Genomic DNA, 21,853 nt, shown 5'->3' with positions numbered 1-21,853 from the left:
CATTGATCTTCTTTCCCTGCCCCTATAGAATCATGCAGGATGATGCTGTGTCTTGTTTTCAAAAGATATAAACTTAATCCTCTGGGATAACACTTACTTGATCCTAGATCAACAGCTGTCATAGAGATTATTAAAAACATATTTTCTGGATATTTCATATTTGGACAAACAAAATGAGTGTGCAATTATATTCAGCAATTATTCATGGAGAAAAATTTAACGTCAATAGAATTTATCCGAGGTTCATTGTTGCCCAGGAGATTCCTACTGAGTGGAAAGAAAAAGAGGCTTATAAAAGAAGCTAATTTTTAGTAATTCCTATTCAAAGGAGCTTATAGAGATTTATCTGGAAGGCATATGTCATGCTTACTTGTTTAATGTTCTGTCTTCAGGATACTAGGAAAATTGATGTGCCACCTCTGAGTTGTAACTTAACCTATTTAAGATACATGTTCAAAGTAATATTCAGCTGAATGATTAGGACAATTTGGAATAATTTACAGCATCAGAGATCCAGAGCTGTCTATATGCTGATTCTGTCTTTAGACAAGCAGACAACTAGAACTTATTAGCTATTAGTTTTCTTAGCTAGAGTTTATTGACCAAACGCCTGGTCTGTGTTTGGTAGTGTAGCAGGTCCCCTGGGAGACTGTAGAGAAAGCTGGCAGTCCATGTAAAATGGACACATGGCAAAAGGGCAAAGACATTAGTATATGAATAAACAATTGCTTATTTACTGCTGTACCTGGATGAGTGGAATGATTACTAAGAGGTTATTTGACTACAACACACTTCGTGATGAAGTTCATCATTCATGATGAAATGTAGAAGATAAGCCTTTATGTTTGTTTGAATCTTTTATTCTTGGTTAATAGTGCCCTTCTTCCCCAAAGAGCAAAAATGCCTATGACCAGTTCTATGTCATTAGCAGTTCAGAAACAAATTTATTAAACAGGTCTCCGTATCTGTTTTGCAAAAGTGGATAGGATTATTTAAATGTATAAACAGAAGTGTGTAATTCACATTAGTATGAAACATATACTGCCTCAAGGATAGAAAAGAAATTGCTTCCCAAAGAAGTGTTTGGGAAAACACAAGAGAAGTCTTCCCAAACTGCCAGCATATTTCAAACATAAGAATATTGCTTAAAAGCTATTTTTAAAAGAAAGAGATCGCGAACGGTAAGAATATTTTTCTTTTAAGTAGAAAAAGCCCACTCTCAGACTTTCTTCTAGAAGGAAAGCATCAAAGGCTTGTGCAATTCTGTAAAATTACACACACCATATGCTTCAGACCTCGGATTGTGATTGTTTTGGTTTGATTTATTGTGTTACTTCATAGGAAGTGAAACCACTTTATTCAAAAGGCTTGTTAAATATTCTACCACTATGTTGAAGTAAAGAATTAATTTAAACAAGAAACATTTCACATTACCCTAAGTGAACACTTTTTCATTACTTTGCCAGATTGTCTTCTCCGAGCTCCAGAATGTGAAAAATGCTGTCCTTGCCACAGTGATGTCACCAGCACGTTGCTGGTTGCCCTTCTGGGTGCCAGCTGGGCTTCCAGTTCCACGGGTTATGCAATCGAAATCAAACACGTTGTCTTCCTTTTCAGAATAGCTTACTCCACAAGGCTCCTGTTGCCGAGAGTGTGTCCACGGTGTAGAGGTACACAGAGGTGTTCATTGACTCTCATTCAGTATTTTAAAATGATTTATAGGAAGTGACTGTCTCTCCAGCACATAGACTCAGAGGCAGCTGTCCCACATCTTACCAGAAATGGCAGCATATTGGATTGACTAGGAATTGACATTTTAGGAATGTGGAATATAATTCCTAGTGTTGCTAGAGAAATGAGAGATTTTATATACGACACTCAGGAATTTTTGCAATTTCAGCAGCTAAGGACTTCTGAAATTATCAAGTCCGGGGCTTCTCTTCATGCTGTTGCTTCCTGGGCACCACTTACTTATTTGTGTGAGTATCAGAGAACCAAAAGGCAAAGGAAGGAGAGCAACATTTATTTCAGCTGCTTGACAGCCATCCAAGTGAAGGTTAGCTGGAAGACTGTAACAGTATTGACTCAATTTAGTTTTGGACAAGTTTATCTATCCAGATGGTGAATCTTGACCTTCATTAACTAAGGATAAAATTGATACAATTCCATTTTAGTCACTTTGGAGATTTGAATATTATACACATAAGAAGAGACAAATTAGTTTAAAGATCCCTAGGTACCCATCACCCAACTTTAAACACTTTAATTTGTAGCCAGTCTTATTTCCTTTCTATCCTACTTACTAATCTTGCCCCTCTAAGATATCGTATCTTTCTGGTATGACTCTCAACAATTTAAAACCTCTTTTTCTTGGGGCGCCTGGGTAGCTCAGTTGGTTAAGCATCCGTGGCTCGTGAGTTTGAGCCCCACGTGAGGCTCTGTGCTGACAGCTCGGAGCCTGGAGCCTGTTTCGGATTCTGTGTATCCCTCTCTCTCTGCCCCTCCCCCACTCACACTCTGTCTCTCACTCTCTTAAAAATGAATAAGCTTTAAAAAAAAAAAAAGAAACTTAAAAAAAATTTAACAATTTCACTGTATAGTCAGCATTCAAAATTTTAGTTCCTTCTGTTTGTATGTTTTTAGCAGAATCCAAATAAGTTTGACGCCTTCAGTTGGTTGATAAATCTTTTGAGTTTCTCTTAATTCGTGGGTTCTATTTCATCTCTTTTCTCCTTCTCCTTCTATACCTCCCCCACCTCTCCTATCTCTTCTCTTCTCTTTCTTGCTATTTATTTGTTGAAGAGACTGGGCCACATGTCCTATAAAACTTCCCACAATACGTTCTTCTGACATCTCCATGATGTCATTTAACATTTTCTGCTGCCAGCTTATTTCCTGTACATTGTTAGTTGGATTTAGAGGTTTGATCTAAGTCACGTTGGGTTTTGGGGGCAAGACTGCTGTATTAATTTGCTAAAGCTTCTATAACAAAGTACAACAGACTGGGTGGCTAAAACAATAGAAATATATTTTCTCACTATTCTGGAGGCTAGAAGTCCAAGATCATAGTGTTGGCAGAGTTGGTTTCTTCTAAGGCCTCTCTCCTTGACTTGGTGGTTATCACCTCCCTGTGTCTTCACGTGACCTTCCCTGCACGTGTGTGTGTGTGTGTGTGTGTGTGTGTGTGTGTGTGTATGTGTGTGTATGTGTTCAAATCTCCTCTTATAAGGACATCTGTCATATTGGATTAGGGACTAATTGATGGCCTTATTTTAATTTACATATCTCTTTGAGGGATGCCTGGGTGGCTCAGTCAGTTAAGCTTCCAACTCTTGATTTTGGCTCAGGTCATAATCTCACAGTTGGTGGGATTGAGCCCCGTGTTGAGCTCTGTGCTGAAAGCATGAAGCCTGATTGGAATTCTCTCTTTTCTTCTCTCTCTGCCCCTCCCCCACTCATGCTCATGTTCTCTCTCTCTCCCACTCTGAAAATAAATAAATAAATAAATAAATAAATAAATAAATAAACAATAAAAATAATAAATAACTAAATAAATAGTCCCTCTTTGAAGGCCCCATCTCCAAATACAGTCACATTTTGAGGTACTAGGGGTTAGGACTTCAGCACATGAGTTTTTTTTTGGGGGGGGCAGTTCAGCCCACAATAACTTTCTAGGTGGTGGTATTTCCATCAAGAGGTACATAATATTTGACTGTTTCTCTTTTGTGATTTTGGTAGCCATTGATAATCAGTGCCTAGATTCATTAATTTATTACAGTTCTCAAAGATGTGATGTCCTAATTCTGTTGTTCCTTCTTTATTAGCTAGATTATATTGCTTATTAAAAAGTTATCTCAACTTCTATTTGGTTTGCAGTGGTACAGTTAATATTAGAAAGTCAAAATTAATATTTGATTATTTCCTTTTATTCACCCATTTTTAAAATAATAAGTTGATTTATTGGAATCCTCCAATATGACCAGTTTGTTGTATGTTTTTAAAAAAATTTGGGCGGGTGGGGCGCTCCTGGATAGCTCAGTCGGTTGAGCATCCGACTTTGGCTTAGGTCATGATCTCATGGCTTGTGAGTTCGAGACCCACGTCGGGCTCCGTGCTGACAGCTCAGAGCCTGGAGCCTGCTTCGGATTCTGTCTCTCTCTCTCTCTCTGCCCCTCCCCTGCTCATATTATTTTTCTCTTTCTCTCCAAACAAATAAATAAACTTTGAAAAAAAAATGTTTTCAATGGGGAGAGGGACAGAGAAAGAGTGACAGAGAGAATCCCAAGCGGGCTCTGTGTTGTGGGCAGAGTGTGACTCGGGGCTCAGTCCCACAAACTGTGAGATTATGACCTGAGCCCAATTCAGGGGTCAGATGCTTAACCTACTGAGTCATCCAGGTGCCCCTGTTGTAGTTTTTAAAGTAGCCATTATAAACTCATAAATGTTCATGTATGTGTATATGTATGTATAATATCTATTAATCCACTGTGGTTACTACCCTTTACTTAAAGTTGTCCTATTTTTGGCTGATGGGATCCTCTTCAAGTTTGGCTCCTAGGTCCCTTAGACAGGACTGTAGCAGTTTTGGGTAGCTTCCTCATCTGGTATGGCGTGATGTACCATGCCTATGTTTTCCATTTCCTTCTCCAGATCCAGAATCAACCATTTCTCCAAAATCCCCAGTTCCTTTTAGTGGAAGAAGTATCTGAAGAGTAGAATCTGGGGACACCTTGCTGGCTCAGTTGGTAGAGCATGCGACTCTTGCTCTTAGTGTTAGGAGTTCAAGCCCTACGTTAGGTGTGGATCTTACTTAAAAATTAGTAAATAAATAAATGAAGAGTAGAATCTGGGTAGTAGGAGAGCTCACAGCTACTGAGTTGGTTCCTATGTCTAGGCCTTCATAGAAAATTGAGCCATGAAAAAATATATAGAAACATGTACAGTCAAACATATGTGCACATATATAGCTCCCAATCCCATTCTGAGTTTGATTTTTAGCTCTTTTATCTTAACATCTGTATTTCCTTTCTGCCACTTCAGGAATCCTGGCAATTAACCAACCCAGTAATGATTGAATAAGAACATCACATTCTTGCCCATTTGCTTTATCCCACAGCAGTCAGAGTAACACAGCCAACACTTCTCCCAAGCTTATTGAAGTTCTTTTTGTTCTTAGAATATACCCCGCCAGACACTGTACTCAAACTACTACTCTTTAAAGTCCCTTGGAATATTTCGTCTCTGTAGGCTAAACCATCAACTGGGTACACATCCAGTTTTTTTTTAATTTTATATTTAAATTATTTTATAAATTAAAGGGAAGATATAAGGTAACACACATATCTTACCTGTAAGATATGTACATGGTTCCAAAGTCAAACCAAGTGTGGAACCAGTATCGTTTTCCTATTCTTTCTTGTTACCATATGCAGCTAACAACCAAAAAATAAAAACAAAAAAACAAAAAGCAAAAAAATCCAGGATCGGGTTGTGTCTTGATAGATTTGGAGGAGGAGGTGAAGCCTGAATCATGTCCTACTGAGCAGCTGCAAAGAGTGACTTAGATTCAGGGAGAAACTGTCTTGAAGGCCTTAGCTGGGCTCAGGGTAGAAAACATTTGTTCTGCCGCCCACCATGTAATTCATCTGTGAATTTTAATGAGTTAGCCTTTAGGCTGCTAGACAGAAAGCAAGCTACAGCATTCTGTAAAAACCCTACCATCTTTACACATTGCTATGGAGGCCAGAAGTGAAAAGTTTTTGTCAAATATGTGGGAATGTGCTTCAAGGTGATGTATCTGAACATGTGAAGATGATGTGTCTTAACATGATGTATCTGAACATGTGTCTGGACATCTGAGGTCATGTATCTGAACATGATCTCCACATCTCTAAAGAGATAGCATCTTGGAATCTTAAAACAGCAGTTCTAGAAGCTAAATCCTACACATCCTTGCAGCTCAGGGGACCTTAGGGAGCCTTCCTGATCCTCCCTCAAAGTTTCGTATCCCAGATACGTGTTTTTGTTGCACCCTCTAAAATACTCCCTATTTTGCACTTTGTTGTTTCACTTTGTTAAGTGTATAAACACAGTACCAGACCTAGTCAGGCACAAATATGTAATCAATAAATCTTGACTGACTCAATATTCTATCACTGCATCTTAATATACTCCAGTATAATTATCTGTTTATGGGTCTCTTCACCCTAAATGATAATTTTTTGAGGGCAGGAATTGTCTCATTTACTTGGCACTATAGTTGTCCACGGTTTGGATGGAATAAGGAACAGGGGTGATACTATTGAAAATTGAATTCAAATTATTTGGTATAAACCCAAGATGCTCCTAAGGATCCTATTGTAAGTATGAAGCAACATTTGGAGGTAAAGTGATGAAGAGTACACTCTCAAACTCTCGACTGCGGCTTAATGCTACAGCCTGACATCTCTGCACCCTCAGACTATGTAAACATAATATGAATGTTCCTGTATATTTTATTCTATAACATTTCACTTTTAAAGTGGTTAATTGTTTAGTCCCTCAGGAATTTATCTTATTGTATGTTATGAGGTACAGATATAATTTTCCTTTTCCAAAATGTGGGCAGTTACCCTGACTCCAGTTTTTCTTGGCTCCTATGTCAAGGTGGATATGGGACACTGGATATCCTTGCTGATGTAGACATGTAGTCTCCAACCTCAGTTGAGCCTTTACTACTCTACAGGACAGCAAGCTTTTTAGTTGTCCTTAGTGAATGTCTTCAACAGCTGTCCTAGACCTTCCTTGTTTCCTCAAGACTCCTACTTGTATCTCATTCCCACTACTTTCATTGGTTCTCGAGAACAGAGCCTTGCACAACACTTCATGAGCCATCGAATGTACACTTAAGAATGATTAAAATAGTATTCTATGTTATGTATATTCTACCACCATAAAAAAATCTACACACAAAAAATACTCCATGGAGAACACTGAGGCCATCAGCTCTACACTCTTTCAACCACCACCATCAATGCCTACCCCACATTCACATGTACAAGAACATCCCCAACTACCTGGTTGAGGAAACCCTATCAGTCTCTGGGAATGAGGGGGTTTTTCTCTTCATCTGTGGTCTCCACATTGACCTGGGCCATTGAGCCCACAGTCGCATCACCACTTAACCAAGAATATTGCTCCACAGCAGTGAAGCCTTCTCTAGGATAACGTTTCTCCTATCCTAAAAAAGCCTACACTTGACCCTTCACCTCCTCTAGTTACTATTTATATTTTCTTCCTTTCTTATCCAAATTTTCCAAAACCTTGCCTTGTACTTGTTGATTCCACTTCATCTCCCATTCATACCTCAACCCACCCTACTTGAGCTTCCCTCCCTCTCTTCCTGCCTCTTCTCCCAAATTGTTTTATTTGTTCTGGTCTCACCACGGTCTCCGATGACTTCCTGTCTACTTTCTTCAGTGGACATTGTTCAATACACATCTTATTTCGCTTTGGACATCTGATCCTCCTGTTTCTCCTTTGTTTCTTCTAGGACATGGTTCTTCTCCTTTTTTAAACAGAGTTTGAATTCCTTAAAATTCTGTCTTTATTCCTCTGTTCTTCTCTCCTCTCATCCACCCACGTATTTTCAGATACAACATAATTATGATGACAGAAAAAGCTCCTCGGCATAGTTCTTTCAAATAGTTTGACATATTTATCTATCTGCCTCTTACTGGATGTCCCACTGGTACTTCACATCCACCTGAACTCAGCATCTCCTTACCTTCTTCTCTTTAATGGAGATGCTCCTTCTGTGCTTGGTCTGAGTTGCTCCACTATCAAATCATTCATGGGGTTCCTGTGGGTGGCTCGGCTGAGCATCTGATTCTTGATTTCAGGTCAGGTAATGATCCCAGGGTCATGGGATCAAGCCCTGTGTCAGGTCCATGCTAAGCATGGAGCCTGCTTAAGATTCCCTCTTTCTCTCTCTGCCCCTCTCCCCTACTTGCTCGCTCTTTCTCTCTCTCTCTCTCTCAAAAAAAAAATTATTCACTCAAACTAGAAATTGGGAGTTGCCACTGCCTTTAATATTACTTTCATCTTCTACACCTGATACCTAAGTCTTGACAATTTTCATCCTTTTTAATTCTGGAATTTGTTCCCTCCTCTCCATCTTGACTCCCATCCCTGCAGATTGCCATCATTCTCCTGGCCCTAACAGACTCCTGCCTGTTCTTCCCTGTCTCCAGTGATGCCCCCTCATATCCATCCCCTATCCAAAATCTAAACTTGACTTTACCACTTTGGGTACTGTGCAGAAAGGATAGGTGGATAAAATTTAAGTTGCTTCTTGGAGTTCTCCATTTTCTAAAAGCCAGAACTCAAGAGTGAACTCTTGAAACTAATATTATACTGTATCTTAACTAACTGGAATTTAGATAAAAACTTTAAAAAAAGTGAACTCTGGGGCACCCGGGTGGCGCAGTCAGTTAAGCGTCCGACTTCAGCCAGGTCACGATCTCACGGTCTGTGAGTTCGAGCCCCGCGTCAGGCTCTGGGCTGATGGCTCGGAGCCTGGAGCCTGTTTCCAATTCTGTGTCTCCCTCTCTCTCTGCCCCTCCCCCGTTCATGCTCTGTCTCTCTCTGTCCCAAAAATAAATAAAAAACGTTGAAAAAAAAATTAAAAAAAAAAAAAAAGTGAACTCTTCATAATCTAAGTCCTGACCACAATTCTGGCTTTACTTGCCCCTGCACCATTCATTACACTTTGGGGTCCAGGAGCACTAAAGCATTTATGCATCCATCAATGTTATTTATCATTTCTGAATGTCTATTGCTGATGTCTGCTCTTCTGAGAACACTCTGTCCCTGCATCCCTACTCATCCTCTATTACCTAACCTCACCTTTTCACACTCCTCCACAGGGAGCCTTCTGTAACTCCTCTCCTCACCCCTGTGCTGGGTTATATGCATAATACCCCTGTGTGGCTATAACCTTGTTCTGTCCATGTTTCCAAATTATCTGCATGTCTATTTCCCCCACAACACTGTGAGCTGTTTGATGGAAAGGAGAGTACCCCAAACATATTTATTGATTTATTGACTCAATAAATGAGTGGTCCAATTAAAGCCTATAAACCAAAGTAGTCACAAAAGTGTATTTACTCTTTGAATATCAAGGAGGCTATTTAATTTGGATTAAAATTCATGCTGAACAAGAGAAGTCCTTCTGATTATTAATAATTTCAAAACATCCCTGCTACAGGGACTCTCACAGCATTTTTTAAATTTGTTTGTTTTGTTTTGGTTTGGTTTTTTGTTTATTCATTTTTGAGAGAGAGAAAAAGCATGAGCAAGGTAGGGGCAGAGAGAGATGGAGACACAGAATCCGAAGCAGGCTCCAGGCTCTGCATGATCAGCACAGAGCCCTATGTAGGGCTCGAACTCACAAACTGTGAAATCACGACCTGAGCCAAAGTTGACACTTAACCTACTGAGCCACCCAGGTACCCCTTGTTTTTAGTCTTTAAATAGCCCATCTGAGCACTGCAGGTCTCTTCCCCATCACTGTGCTCAATGAATGTTTGGGGAAATGTACCCATCACAGACCTAATGCTAACATTGATGATAAATGATATACCACAGATACTAAATTCACCACTACAAAAAGCTGAAGTTTTTCCAAACTCAAATTCTTTGAAATGGTTTTATTCCCAACCAGAAAGATGGAAAAAAAAATTTTAATGATAATTTTTTTATTAAAAAATTTAAGTTTATTTATTTTGTTTTTTTATTTTATTATTACTTTTTTAATATGAAATTTATTGTCAAATTGGTTTCCATACAACACCCAGTGCTCATCCCAACAGGTGCCCTCCTCAATACCCATCACCCACCCTCCCCTCCCTCCCACCCCCCATCAACCCTCAGTTTATTCTCAGTTTTTAAGTTTATTTATTTTGAGAGAGAGAGAGAGAGAACACAAGCAGGGAAGGGGCAGAGAGAGGAGAGACAGGATCCCAAGCAGGCTCTGTGTGACTAGCACAGAATCCAACATGGGGCTGGAACCCATGAACCACGAAATCATGACATGAGCCAAAATGAAGAGTTGGATGCGTAATCTACTGGGCCACCCACGCACCCCAATGATCATTTTCTTTTTAAAGCAGAAAGCAAATAATGTATCTCAAAACAGTCTAGTGCTCACTGACAAATTTTATGGAAGAAAATAAAATTATAATTAATCAATTTAGGGGCACCTGGGTGGCTCAGTCAGTTAAGCATAGGACTTCGGCTCAAGTCATGATTTCACAGTTTGTGAGTTTGAGCCCCACGTGAGGCTCTGTGCTGACAGCTCAGAGCCTGGAGCCTGCTTTGGATTCTGTGTCTCCCCCTCTCTCTGTCCCTCCCCTGCTCGTGCTCTGTCTCTGTCTCTCTCTCTCAAAAATAAACATTAAAAAAAAAACTTAAAGAATTAATTTTGAGGTGATAGTTTTCAAAAATGAATAGAAAGACTTAAGAAAGTGGCCGATTCTGTGGTCCTTTTGAGACTTTCTTAAAATGGGGAAGGGAACTAACCTTTTGTGTGTCATATCCATGCTAGGTATTTTACATATATTGTAGTACTCTCCATTCTCAAGAGAACCCTATGAGATAGATTATCCCCTTTTTCCTTGAAACTGAGGTTTAGAGAGCATCTACATTTATGACAACATAAGATCCACATCTTCTCATGTGCGATAAGGGAATTAAGCACAACCCTGTCCACTTGCAGAGTCTTGATCTTCCAGTTACAGAAACCTAAAATTGTGAGTGGGCTTATAAAAAAGTAAAGGAAATAATGATAAGAAATGATAGTAATGCACATTAAATGGGCTGAGTGATTATTATTCTGTTGCTTCATTTGGTGCTACAGATATTAGCTAAGTGATACTGTTGATCTCTTGTAAACCATTTATATAAATGTTGGTGATGTAAGAATGTTTAAGATTATCATGATCACGATATGCTTGCGGCTTTACCAAATTGAATAGGTAATAGTGAAATAAAAACATGCTGAACACTTATACCTCATTCTTGTTTTTCTGTACTCTTTTCAGTATGTAAACTCTCTTTGCCTGGGCCTAAAATTTTAGCTCATCTGTTTACTATTAGTTTGCAAGGCATGCTTGAATTTCATTGCCATAAACCATGTTGTTGGGCCCAGCAGCTGCTCTCTCAGTAACCCTGGTCTTCTGAACAGGCTCTAAGAGCTACAGTTCTGACATCTGAAATGCTGAGAAATTATAGATGATAGGCCAGGGAATTGATAGTGCCTCTTTCTTACACACTTCAGACACCCGTATCTTTCATAAATTATACGGAGAGTAATGCGTTGTGAAGAGCCACGTTCTGAAAGGAACACCTGGGCATCAAGTGATAGCCTAGTAAGCTTCCTCTTAGGAGTAACAACACCATCTCTTATTTGGCTCACTTTTCTTTCAAAAACAGTAGATTTTCCAAAATGGTTGCATTTTACCCTTTTGCTGTAAGTGCTCTGTCCTGTGATGAGGAATATTAATTTATTCCATAAGAAACATTTACATGCATCCTGCGTTCCTCCCTATGGCACGTCCTACAATTAAATTATCCATCTTGTTTTAGGCTGTTTCTGCCCTGCCTTCCTGATAGAATGTAAAGACGGCAGGAAATAATGTCTGTTTTGTTCACACCCGAACCCCCAGACCCAGCACTGTGCCTGGGACACAATTGGCAGGTGGACATTTATTGAATAGATAAATGGGCACCGGCTATTTGTGTGGTGTTATAGCGGTGACAGCTGCGGGTGTTCTGTGCTGACCTAACAACACCTGCAGCTTCGATGAGAAACCCCCACATCCCTCTCTACCCAGCTGAAGAGGAGGCTGGAGGGGAGGAGGCTTGGTGGAAGGAAGTGCAAAGACAGCTTTTAGGTAATGGACCAAAGGGGCCGAAACAGAAGCAGGTGCTGATGATTTCAAAAGTTACAGAATATTGTTACTTAACACTCAACGGAAATCCCTCCAGTGGGCCAGGCACGGACAGCCTTAAAAATAGAAAGCTGTCAAGATTTATGGCTGTTTTGAGGAAAACAGCTCCGAGAAAAAAAGCACACGTTTATATACCAATATATTTTTAAATAGTGGCTGTCATTAAGTCTGTGCTAGTTTAACGACTGGTTTTGGCAGTGTTTCATTATGGAATAAAACCAGCAATTTTCTACACATCCCCTCACTAATGCCAGATACAGGCACATGTTACACCTTTCGGAGTCAACAGAAAGCCCTGTTTATTCAGGTCAGTGAATATTTCTTTAATACTAGAAGTTCTAGTTTAGACAGAAATTTTTTCAACTTAAGGGCCCAAACTGCTAAAGTTCTAGTTGACTATTCTACTTAACTGTTATTTTTATCAAAATAAAATGCTTGTACATTGTGCATAATGCAGTGTTAATTTTTTTCAATTTTAATGAAATAATTTAGGTATAGGTACATAATACCTATAAATAGTACTAAAAAGCTTGTAGTAAAAACAATACTCCCTTTCTCTCCCTGCTCCCTGCTCCCTGCCCAATGTTCTCTTCTCCAAAAGCAACAACTTTTTAGCTCATTTAGTTCTTTTGGAAGTTAACCCAATGTTTGCACACAATAAACGCTCTCTCTGAAGCCTCCATTTGTCGTGTTCCTATCTGATTTGATAGATCCCTGGGCCCTGTATAACCATATTCCTGGTATGTTCCTTTAACACCACCTTGAGAATTCTCTTTGCCTGTCAAAGGAAATTTGTTTCTTGCATTGAGTCTTTCATTTCTTGCGTTGTCTTCTTTTGTCTTTTCTTGATTTATACCCCCATTGTCTTGCTATAATATTTTCCAGTTGCTTCCTAGGACAAAATGCTTTGAGGTGTATTTATTTTTTGTACATACTTGTCTGAAAATATTTATTTATGTTTTTATTTATTTATGTATTTATTTATTTATTTATTTTATGTTTCATTTATTTATTTTGAGAGAGAGAGAGTGCAAGAGCAGGGAAGGGGCAAAGAGAGAGAGGGAGACGGAGAATCCCAAGCAGGCTCCACCCTGTCATCACAGAGCCCAACAGGGGGCTGGAACCCAGAACCAGGAGATCATGACCTGAGCCAAAATCAGGAGTCAGAAGCTTAACTGACTGAGCCACCCAGGTGCCCCGAGAATGTCTTTTTTCTACCCTCCCTCTTGATTGTTTGGCTGGGTATAGAATTCTAGTTTGGAAGTCACTTTGTGTCAGATGTGGAAGGCATTGTCCCATTGTCTTTAGAGTTTGGTATTGCTGTCAAGAAGTCTGATAACTTATTGATTCCTGATAATTTGTATATATCCCATTTGTCCTCTCCAAAGTTTTAAAATGGTCTCTTCATCCCTATGATAACCAAGTTTGTCAGTGACGTGACTTGTTATATTTTGTTTTGTTTTGGATTTTTTTTTTTTTTTTTGCTTTGATGAAAACTTTCAATTTGAAAATTCATATTATTCCCTTCTGAGAAATTTTCTTGTATTATTGATTTCCTTCTGTTTTTTTTTCTGGTCTCTTTCTAGATCTCTTATTGGTAAGTTATTAGACTAATTTAATTTTAATTGATTTTTTATTTTCATATTTTTCCATTTTTCGTTTCCATCTCTTGGACTTTCTGTTCTACTTTTGGGAGATTAACTTAGAGATATAGTATGGAATTTATATCCCATACTAAATCTCTATACTGTTTGTTTTTAGCTAACAATATGTATAATATGAATTCTAATAAATGCATTTGCTATATTATTTCAATGTACTTCATTTATTTAACTAATAGAAACATTTATTAATAGAGTAGCCTGATTTGTTCAGTTTAGTTTGTTGTTCAGGTGACCCATTTGATTAGTTTTCTGTTTCACTCTCAAAAGTATCCTGTACTGGGTGATAAGTTACATGGTCACACTATTTACTGAGTACTTAGCATGTACCAAGTATTTTCTATTTTTTCAGATTTTATTTTTAAGTAATCTCTACACACAATGTGGAGCTCAAACTCACAACCCTGAGATCAAGAGTCTCATGCTCTACCAACTGAGCCAGCCGGGCGCCCCCACAAGTGTTATTTTATTTTTTTATTATTTTTTTTATTTTTTTTTCCACAAGTGTTATTTTAAGTGCTATGTATATAACAATACATCTATGTAACAACCCAATGGAGTAGATTCTGCTACCATCATTATGTATATTAGGAAATTGAGGCATACATAATTTAAATAATTTTTCCAAGGTGTCTCAGCTAATAGGTATTAAAGCTAAGACTTGAACTCAGGAAATCTGTCTGCAGAGCCCAGGCTTTAATCACTGTGATACTGCTTTCTAACTCTTCACAGTCTCCTATTTGGGAGATATTAGGTTGTTTCTGACTTTCTATTACTGCAAACACTGTTGGACTTCCTTTTAGCAAAACCTTTGTGATCTCCTTTATTATTTCCTTGGGAAGGGTAAATTCCTAGCAAAACCAGCTTTCTTGATTTTCAGCTCAGCACTCTTTCAACGATGCCATGCTGTGTACGTCTTGAGGATGGTGCTGACTAGCAAATCCTGTCATTTCGAGAAGGCAGACAATAAGAAAGCAGATCGGGAGAAACAGCACTCTGGAAAGAGCCGTGTCTCTGTGACTCCCAAGTAAATGAAAAGATAGAGAAGGCTGTCATTATTTCTGATCCTTTAAAACTTTTGCTGCTCTTCTTTTCCTGGCTAACATCGTGTGTGCTTGTCTTTACCTTGGAATTTACAGCCTTCTTGACAACTGCCCTCCACCCCCATCTACTGTCCACAGGAACTTGAAGTGTTCATTAAGACACCATCCCTAAGATAAATCTACAAATTAGCAAATAAGTGGCTAATATCATGGGCTCTGGTTGGCAAAGAGGCAACTTTGTCATGGCATTGGGTCAGAGACAGGTCAGCAGCTCCTTCCTGGAATGATATTTACCTGTGAATAATTCTGTTGAAATAATCACCTCAGCAAGTCTTTCATTTGCATGAGTAAAAAAATCCACCCAAGGAGGCAGCCAGAGATTTTCCTAAAATCTTCCTTCTAAACCCAGCTTAAATTTCATCTCTCTCAGGAAGTTCTCATTGCTTGAATTCCTCCAGCTTCTCTGGCCTGATCTATACCAATTTGCACCATTAGGAGTATAAGAACTAGGATTTGTCTTTTATATCTGATTCAGCAAATATGAATGGAGTGCCCATACATGCCAAGCACTGTGTGAAACAAGGAAAAGAAGAAGAAAACAAAATATTTCCATGCCCCACTATCTTCAGTAAAGGCGTGCAGCTTCCGCAGAACTCACGTAACTTCTTAAAATGAAAAGCCTACTGGTTCACTGTTTACAGGGCATTCTCCTATGACCTCTTTTAATCTGACTGTAAGCTATTCTTTCATTTCCTATCTGTGCTTTTTATGCTTCTTGTTGAAATTAGAAATACCATATGTATATAATGGAAAACACCCAAGTGCAAATAGAAGAGACCGTATGAAAATGAGTTAACCATAGGGTCCTATATCTAGAGAAACTTAAGATATTTGAAACAGGAGAATGTTTTCTTTAATTCAGAAGGGAAAATAGAAGTAGCCCACACACAGTTACTGCAATTGTTCTCCATCAACGTATATTGTTTTAAAATCTTCTGTTTACATCTCTGTGTGTGTGTGTGTGTGTGTGTGTGTGTGTGTGTGTGTGTGTGAGCTTTTGGAAAGGAAGGACCTTGCTTATTAACTCTTTAATTCTGAGCACCTGGCACAGGGCAGGTTTTCATTTCATGTTTGTCAAAGTATATCTTTATTGGCCTTTAGGATGCAATAAATTGTATAACACACCGTTGATTTAATAACAGCTTTACGTGGGAGGGAAAAAAAAAGAGGCACCACATCTGTATACAACATTTGTAAACAGCTATTATAAAACACATCCTGATTTCAAGAAAGCCGAAGTTTAAAAAGTATGCCTCAGAATGGAGGAAATCCTTTAATTGTCCTTTACTGGACTTCTGGTCTCAAAAACAGAGTAAACTTGCCTCCATTATGTCAGCGAACAAAAATTCTTCTTCTTTTTTTTTCTTTTGGACAAAAATTCTTTAGTGCTGGTTGTGTTGACTCAAATCATCCTACCCTTCCTTCAGTGCGCTTTTGAGACCACTGATAACTTCCAAACATTTGTCTGTTATTGTTTTCCTGGATTTCCATTTCCGTGTATTAAACACCTCTGTTTGAAATTCTCCAAGCCTTCTATTGTCTCAAGGGCCCTTCCTCCAGGGCTCCTTTCTCTTACTGTAGCTCTCATTCATCTGGTCCCCAATGTGGGCACCCCCCAAGGCTCAGTTCCCTTCTTTCTTCACTAGCGGTTCTCAGCCCAGGCTGCACATTGCAATCACTCAGAGAGACCTTTTAAAATATCCACACCCAGATCCCAACCCAGATCAATGGGATCAGTCAATTTGGCTGAAATATTTAGCACTGTGACCCTTGGTCATGGAACTTAACCTCTGAAATTCAATTTCTTCACTTGTACAGTTAAGATGATGTTAAAATCTGCTTCATCTGAATGCTGAATACATTCTTATTCCCCATGATGACTGCAAATACCGTGTCCTCTTCTTTTTTTTTTTTTTCCATTTATTTAAAGCCTGCATTTCCTTGAAAACTCAAATCCTTCCTCCTCCCCCATAGCCTCCATAATCACAATTTATTTTGGTTTGTTTGCAAGTTATACTGAAAACTCAAGATGGGCCTATGAAATAGTCTCCTTGCTGATCTTCCTACAAGTTTCAATTCTTTCTCTACATAGCCGTCCAACATTCCAGAGTAATCTTAAAAATTAGATCATGTTGCTTTCTACTTTAAATCACCCAATGCATTCTCTTTGTTCTTAAGTTGCAATCCAAATTCCCTAACCTAGCTACGAGGTTCTATGAAATCTGACACTCATCTTGCTTCCCTCCCACTGATCCCCATAGTCTAGCCCCCCAGGTTCTAATCTGATATACTCTTTCCCACCTTGGAGATTTGCTCATGCTGTTCACTCTGTCAGGAATGATCTTATGCTCATCTTTCCGAAGTCACCTTAATAATTACCTACTTGGTGAACACTTCTCTGACCCTCAGGCCCAGTAGTGTCCCTAGAAAAATCAAGTCTTTATATTCCATAAATATCCTTTGTAATGAAATATTTTATCATGAGTTGGATGGAATAGAGCAGGTTATTAACTTTTTCTTAATAAACCTCTATATTGATTGATTTGTTGCCACAAACATGAATTATATTTGTAATGTTTAAAAGTTACTAAGAAGCATGAGAGGGGAGCCTGGGTGGCTCAGTTGGTTGAACATCTGACTTTTGATTTTGGCTCAGGTCATGTTCTCGTGGTTTGTAGGATTGAGCCCCCCCATAGGGCTCTGTGCTGACAGCATGGAGCCTACTTGGGATTCTCTCTTTCCCTCTCTCTCTGCCCCTCCCTTCTCTGTGTCTCTCTCTGTCAAATAAAAATAAACTTTAAAAACTTTTAAACTTTTCTAGTTATAATTTTGTAATTATAATTGTCTTCATTACACAGTCAGTATTTAACATATGCAGATTGATTTTGTAATTTATACAAATATATATATATAATCTCCAATTTCCCAATTGAATCCACAATTCCTTAAGTATAGTCTTTTCTTATAAATGTTTGCATGTCATGACCTGGCATAATCCATATCATATTCCCTAAAAATGAATATAGCCAACATTCTTTCATCCAAGGAAAGTAGTCAAAGCTTCAATATTTCTCAGATATTTTATTTCTTTTCTTTTCTTTTTTTTATTATTTTAGAGAGAGAGAGAGAGTGCACAAGCAAAGAAGAGGGGTAGAGAGAGAGAGAGGGAGAGAGAGAATCTTAAGCTAAATCCATGCTGAGCGTGGAGCCCAGCGTGGGTTTCGATCCCATGACCTGAGCCAAAATCAAGAGTCTAATGCTCAACCAACTAAGCCACCCAGGTGTCCCTCTAAGATACTTTCTAACAAGTTTTCTATGTTTAAATAAATACAGCAGATTTTCATACTTCTATCACCAAAGTTGTTGAAGTTTCTTTGATTTTCAGTGGACTCTAATGAGGTTTTTGGCTTAGAAATATTTGATAGAGCATTTGTAGATAGATGCCTGCAATGTTATCTGATCAAGTGAGATAGATATTTTAATGAGAACGTGTGCTTTGCAAGAAATAAATTGTAACTATTTCTCTATGGATTTAAACATAGGCTTTGCTTTGTAAGTTACAGGAATTGCCCAATGAGATCTTTTGTTGTCTTGGATTGTGTTGTAGTGACTAGTAGGTTTTTGACATGGGGTTTGAGGGCTTTTCTCTTTTTGGTAATTTATGTTGTTGTGGTAGAGCAAAAAGAGACTGGAACTCATTAATTTTGCACATGATAATAGCTATATCCTTCAACAAGTAAAAATGAGTGAAACAGGCTCCAGAAACTCTCACCTCCAAAAATCTAAGGATAACAAAGACATGTTGAATCTGCAGTCTTGTAAAAGCAATGTTGATTGATCCCTTCCCTCTTAGGAAGCTGAATTATATGTGACAAACCTACGTTTTGCTCTTTTCCTGTAATTTAACATACCTTGAGGTGGACATGTTTAATTTAGGTTGCCTTATGATAGCATGAATTCAAGTGGATGTGTGACTTCAGTAGAATTACATTTATTAACCAAGGTTACCCATGATGATGGTTTCTAGGCCAACAGCACGAAATGAGGGGTTTTTTTAAACCAAAAAAGATTATATTGTTGCTATTTCACAGAAAGCATTATTTATATAGTTAAATCTACCTTATCATCCACTTGCCACTCTTAATAGCTGCAGGCTGGTTCTCTTTTTCTTCACAATATTCTAATAGTTGCTTACTCTGTGCCTGTTCTGCCCCTCTTTCCTGCCCTTAATTAAACTTAATAGACCATGAAAATTGTGTTTTTATTAGGAATAAAAATTCATAGCTTTATAAAGAAATGTACCTGAAATAAAAAGAAATAAAGCGTTAATATACTTAAAGAAAAATTAATCCTATTACTAGTTTAGGAAGGAAACACATCAATTAATTGGCTAATTAATTAATTAATTTAAAATGTAGTAGCATGTGCTTACCATGGATTTTGGTATCTGTGTCCTATTTTATCAATAGTGGCTTGACTTTGTTCTCCATACTGCAAAAGAAAGAAAACTAATGTAACCTAATTCCAGGGCAAATTGATACCAACATGTCTAACAGTTTATACTCCTAGTCAAAAAGGGAGTCAGTCTGGGAAGTTAAATATCAATGGTAAATACAATTAAAAGAACATAGCCTTTGATTCTTGAGTGGAGTAAAAAAATACAAGAAGTAAAATAAATATGATCCTGTGTGCTTACTTTCCCCGTCTGTAAAACGACAGATATTAGCAGCAGGAAGAGTATAGTCCATAGTCTCTAAGCTCCTTTCTGTTTTTATGATTCTCTCTCTAAATACGCAGGTATTTTAAACCACTTTTCAGACTCAAACAGTCTAGCTCTTTTCACTTCACCTTCTCTTCACAGAATTAGCAAGTGTGTTGGCAATAATGTAGGAAAGAGCTGGGTTATATACAGCCTGTGGTAAAGTGCAGATCTGAAAACTCCTTTCAGAAGGCGTAAGTTAGAATGTTGATAAAATATTTGTATCTTAGAACCAGTTCCCACATAAAAAAATAATCCAATAATCCCCACACTCTCTCATGAACATTGAAATGATCTGTTATCACTGAATAAATGACCTCTCTATATGGGCTACTTTACCCCAGTAACTAACCAATGGATGGCACATCTTTTTTTTTTTTTTAATTTTTTTCAACGTTTTTTATTTATTTTTGGGACAGAGAGAGACAGAGCATGAACGGGGGAGGGGCAGAGAGAGAGGGAGACACAGAATCAGAATCGGAAACAGGCTCCAGGCTCCGAGCCATCAGCCCAGAGCCTGACGCGGGGCTCGAACTGACGGACCGCGAGATCGTGACCTGGCTGAAGTCGGATGCTTAACCGACTGCGCCACCCAGGCGCCCCTGGATGGCACATCTTATGAATAAGCATGGGGAACAGAGGTGACAAATTTTTATTGAAAAGAGTTTTGGTTTATAATCATTGCTGAGTTTTCCATACTAGGGTTGGGAAACCATGATATGGATTATAAAAAGTATTTCACTTCAGTTTTGGAATGCATTTTTCACTTACGTTGATATGGGAGGCTACATTCATAACATCTCAAAAAGTAGCAAAATTATAATTCCAACATCAGAGGAATTACTTAGTCCTTTTTCTTTTCTTCCCCTTTTCTTTTTTTTCCTTCAAGCTTACTTTAGGACATTCCTGATCAAGTCCTTCAGAGTTATTTGTGTTGACAAAGCAGATCTATTTATTTAAGTCATCTTCTCAGGGATGAAGATGAAATGTTGGTCCCTTCTAGCTCTTTAATATTCATGTATAAAATATATAAACAAAGGAAGGGACAAGAAAAACAAGGTTTAAAGATTTTTAAAAATATTTGTTTATTTTTGAGAGAGAAAGACAGAGTACAGGTGGGGAGGGGCAGAGAGAAAGGGAGACACAGAATCTGAAGCAGGCTCCAGGCTCTGAGCTGTCAGCACAGAGCCAGACATGGGGCTCGAACTCACGAACCTGAGCCAAAGTCGGGACTTAACCAACTGAGCCAGCCAGGTGCCCCAAGAAAAACAAGATTTAAATGCAAGGTCATCCCATTACTCCATAGAAAATATGAAAAGTGGCAATCTGTATACAGTGGTAAGATCATGGTATAACTTTGTTTCTCAGTTGATTCCTGACATGTGATGCCCTAAAAATTGACCTTATCAATTAACTTATAAATAACTTTATTATCAGCATTTTGACAAAATTTCCAGGAATTGGACAATCTTCTTTGATCTTTGTTCTCATTTTTAGTAATCAAAAATTGCATCATCTTAATCTAGACAGACTTTTATTAGAAACAGGCAATAGGGACACCTGGCTGGCTCAGTTGGTAGAGCATGTGACTCTTGATCTCAGGGTTTTAAGTTTGAGCCCCACACTGGGTGTGGAGCTTACTCAAAATTAAAAGAAAGGAAGGAAGGGAGGGAGGGAGAAAGAAAGGAAGAAAGAGAGAAGCAACAGATTCTTTTGCCACCCTTTTCTCTTATAGCTATTAGTGTACATATAATGTCATAAAATATTCACCTAAAATAAACTGATGCTTCTCATCTTAATTTATTGATGAAATCCATCACAATTTATTTGGACAGTGGTGTTAAATCTAGTGAAATGCAGAATCAAAAAGATGGGGTTTTTTTTGGTTTTACAGGTGAATTCATGAAAGACTGATTCAAAAACTAATTCAGCATCTCCATAGAAACAGGTAACAACTGATTAGTACAGTCTCTCTCTCTCTCTTTTTTTTTTTTTACTTCTGTTGAACACATCTCTTGAGGTTTTTTTTTTTCTATAATTTATTTTTTATAATTTATATCCAAGTTAGTTAGCACATGGTGCAACAGTGATTTCAGGAGTAGATTCCTTAATGCCCCTTACCCATTTAGCCCATCCCCCCTCCCACAACCCCTCCAGTAACCCTCTGTTTGTTCTCCATATTTAAGAGTCTCTTATGTTTTGTCCCCCTCCCTGTTTTTATATTCTTTTTGTTTCCCTTCCCTTATGTTCATCTGTTTTGTCTCTTAAAGTCTCATATGAGTGAAGTTATATATTTGTCTTTCTCTGACTGACTAATTTCACTTAGCATAATACCCTCCA

The 21,853-nt window shown here is 38.3% G+C and overlaps 1 protein-coding gene across 1 annotated transcript in view; it reads right to left on the bottom strand.

The window, feature by feature from the left end:
* The window catches only part of CB1H4orf45 (chromosome B1 C4orf45 homolog), a 99,379-nt gene that overhangs the window by 25,471 nt on the left and 52,055 nt on the right, over positions 1-21,853 (bottom strand). The window contains exon 3 of the mRNA XM_047856477.1: positions 19,187-19,245. Within this exon, the coding sequence (XP_047712433.1) occupies positions 19,187-19,245 (59 nt within the window). The remainder of the gene's footprint in view (positions 1-19,186; positions 19,246-21,853) is intronic.

Source organism: Prionailurus viverrinus, chromosome B1 (assembly GCF_022837055.1).
Source record: "Prionailurus viverrinus isolate Anna chromosome B1, UM_Priviv_1.0, whole genome shotgun sequence".
In the NCBI taxonomy this organism is placed as follows: Eukaryota; Metazoa; Chordata; class Mammalia; order Carnivora; family Felidae; genus Prionailurus; species Prionailurus viverrinus.
Note: the sequence above shows the minus strand (reverse complement) of the source record. Positions and strands in the feature narration are given on the sequence as shown.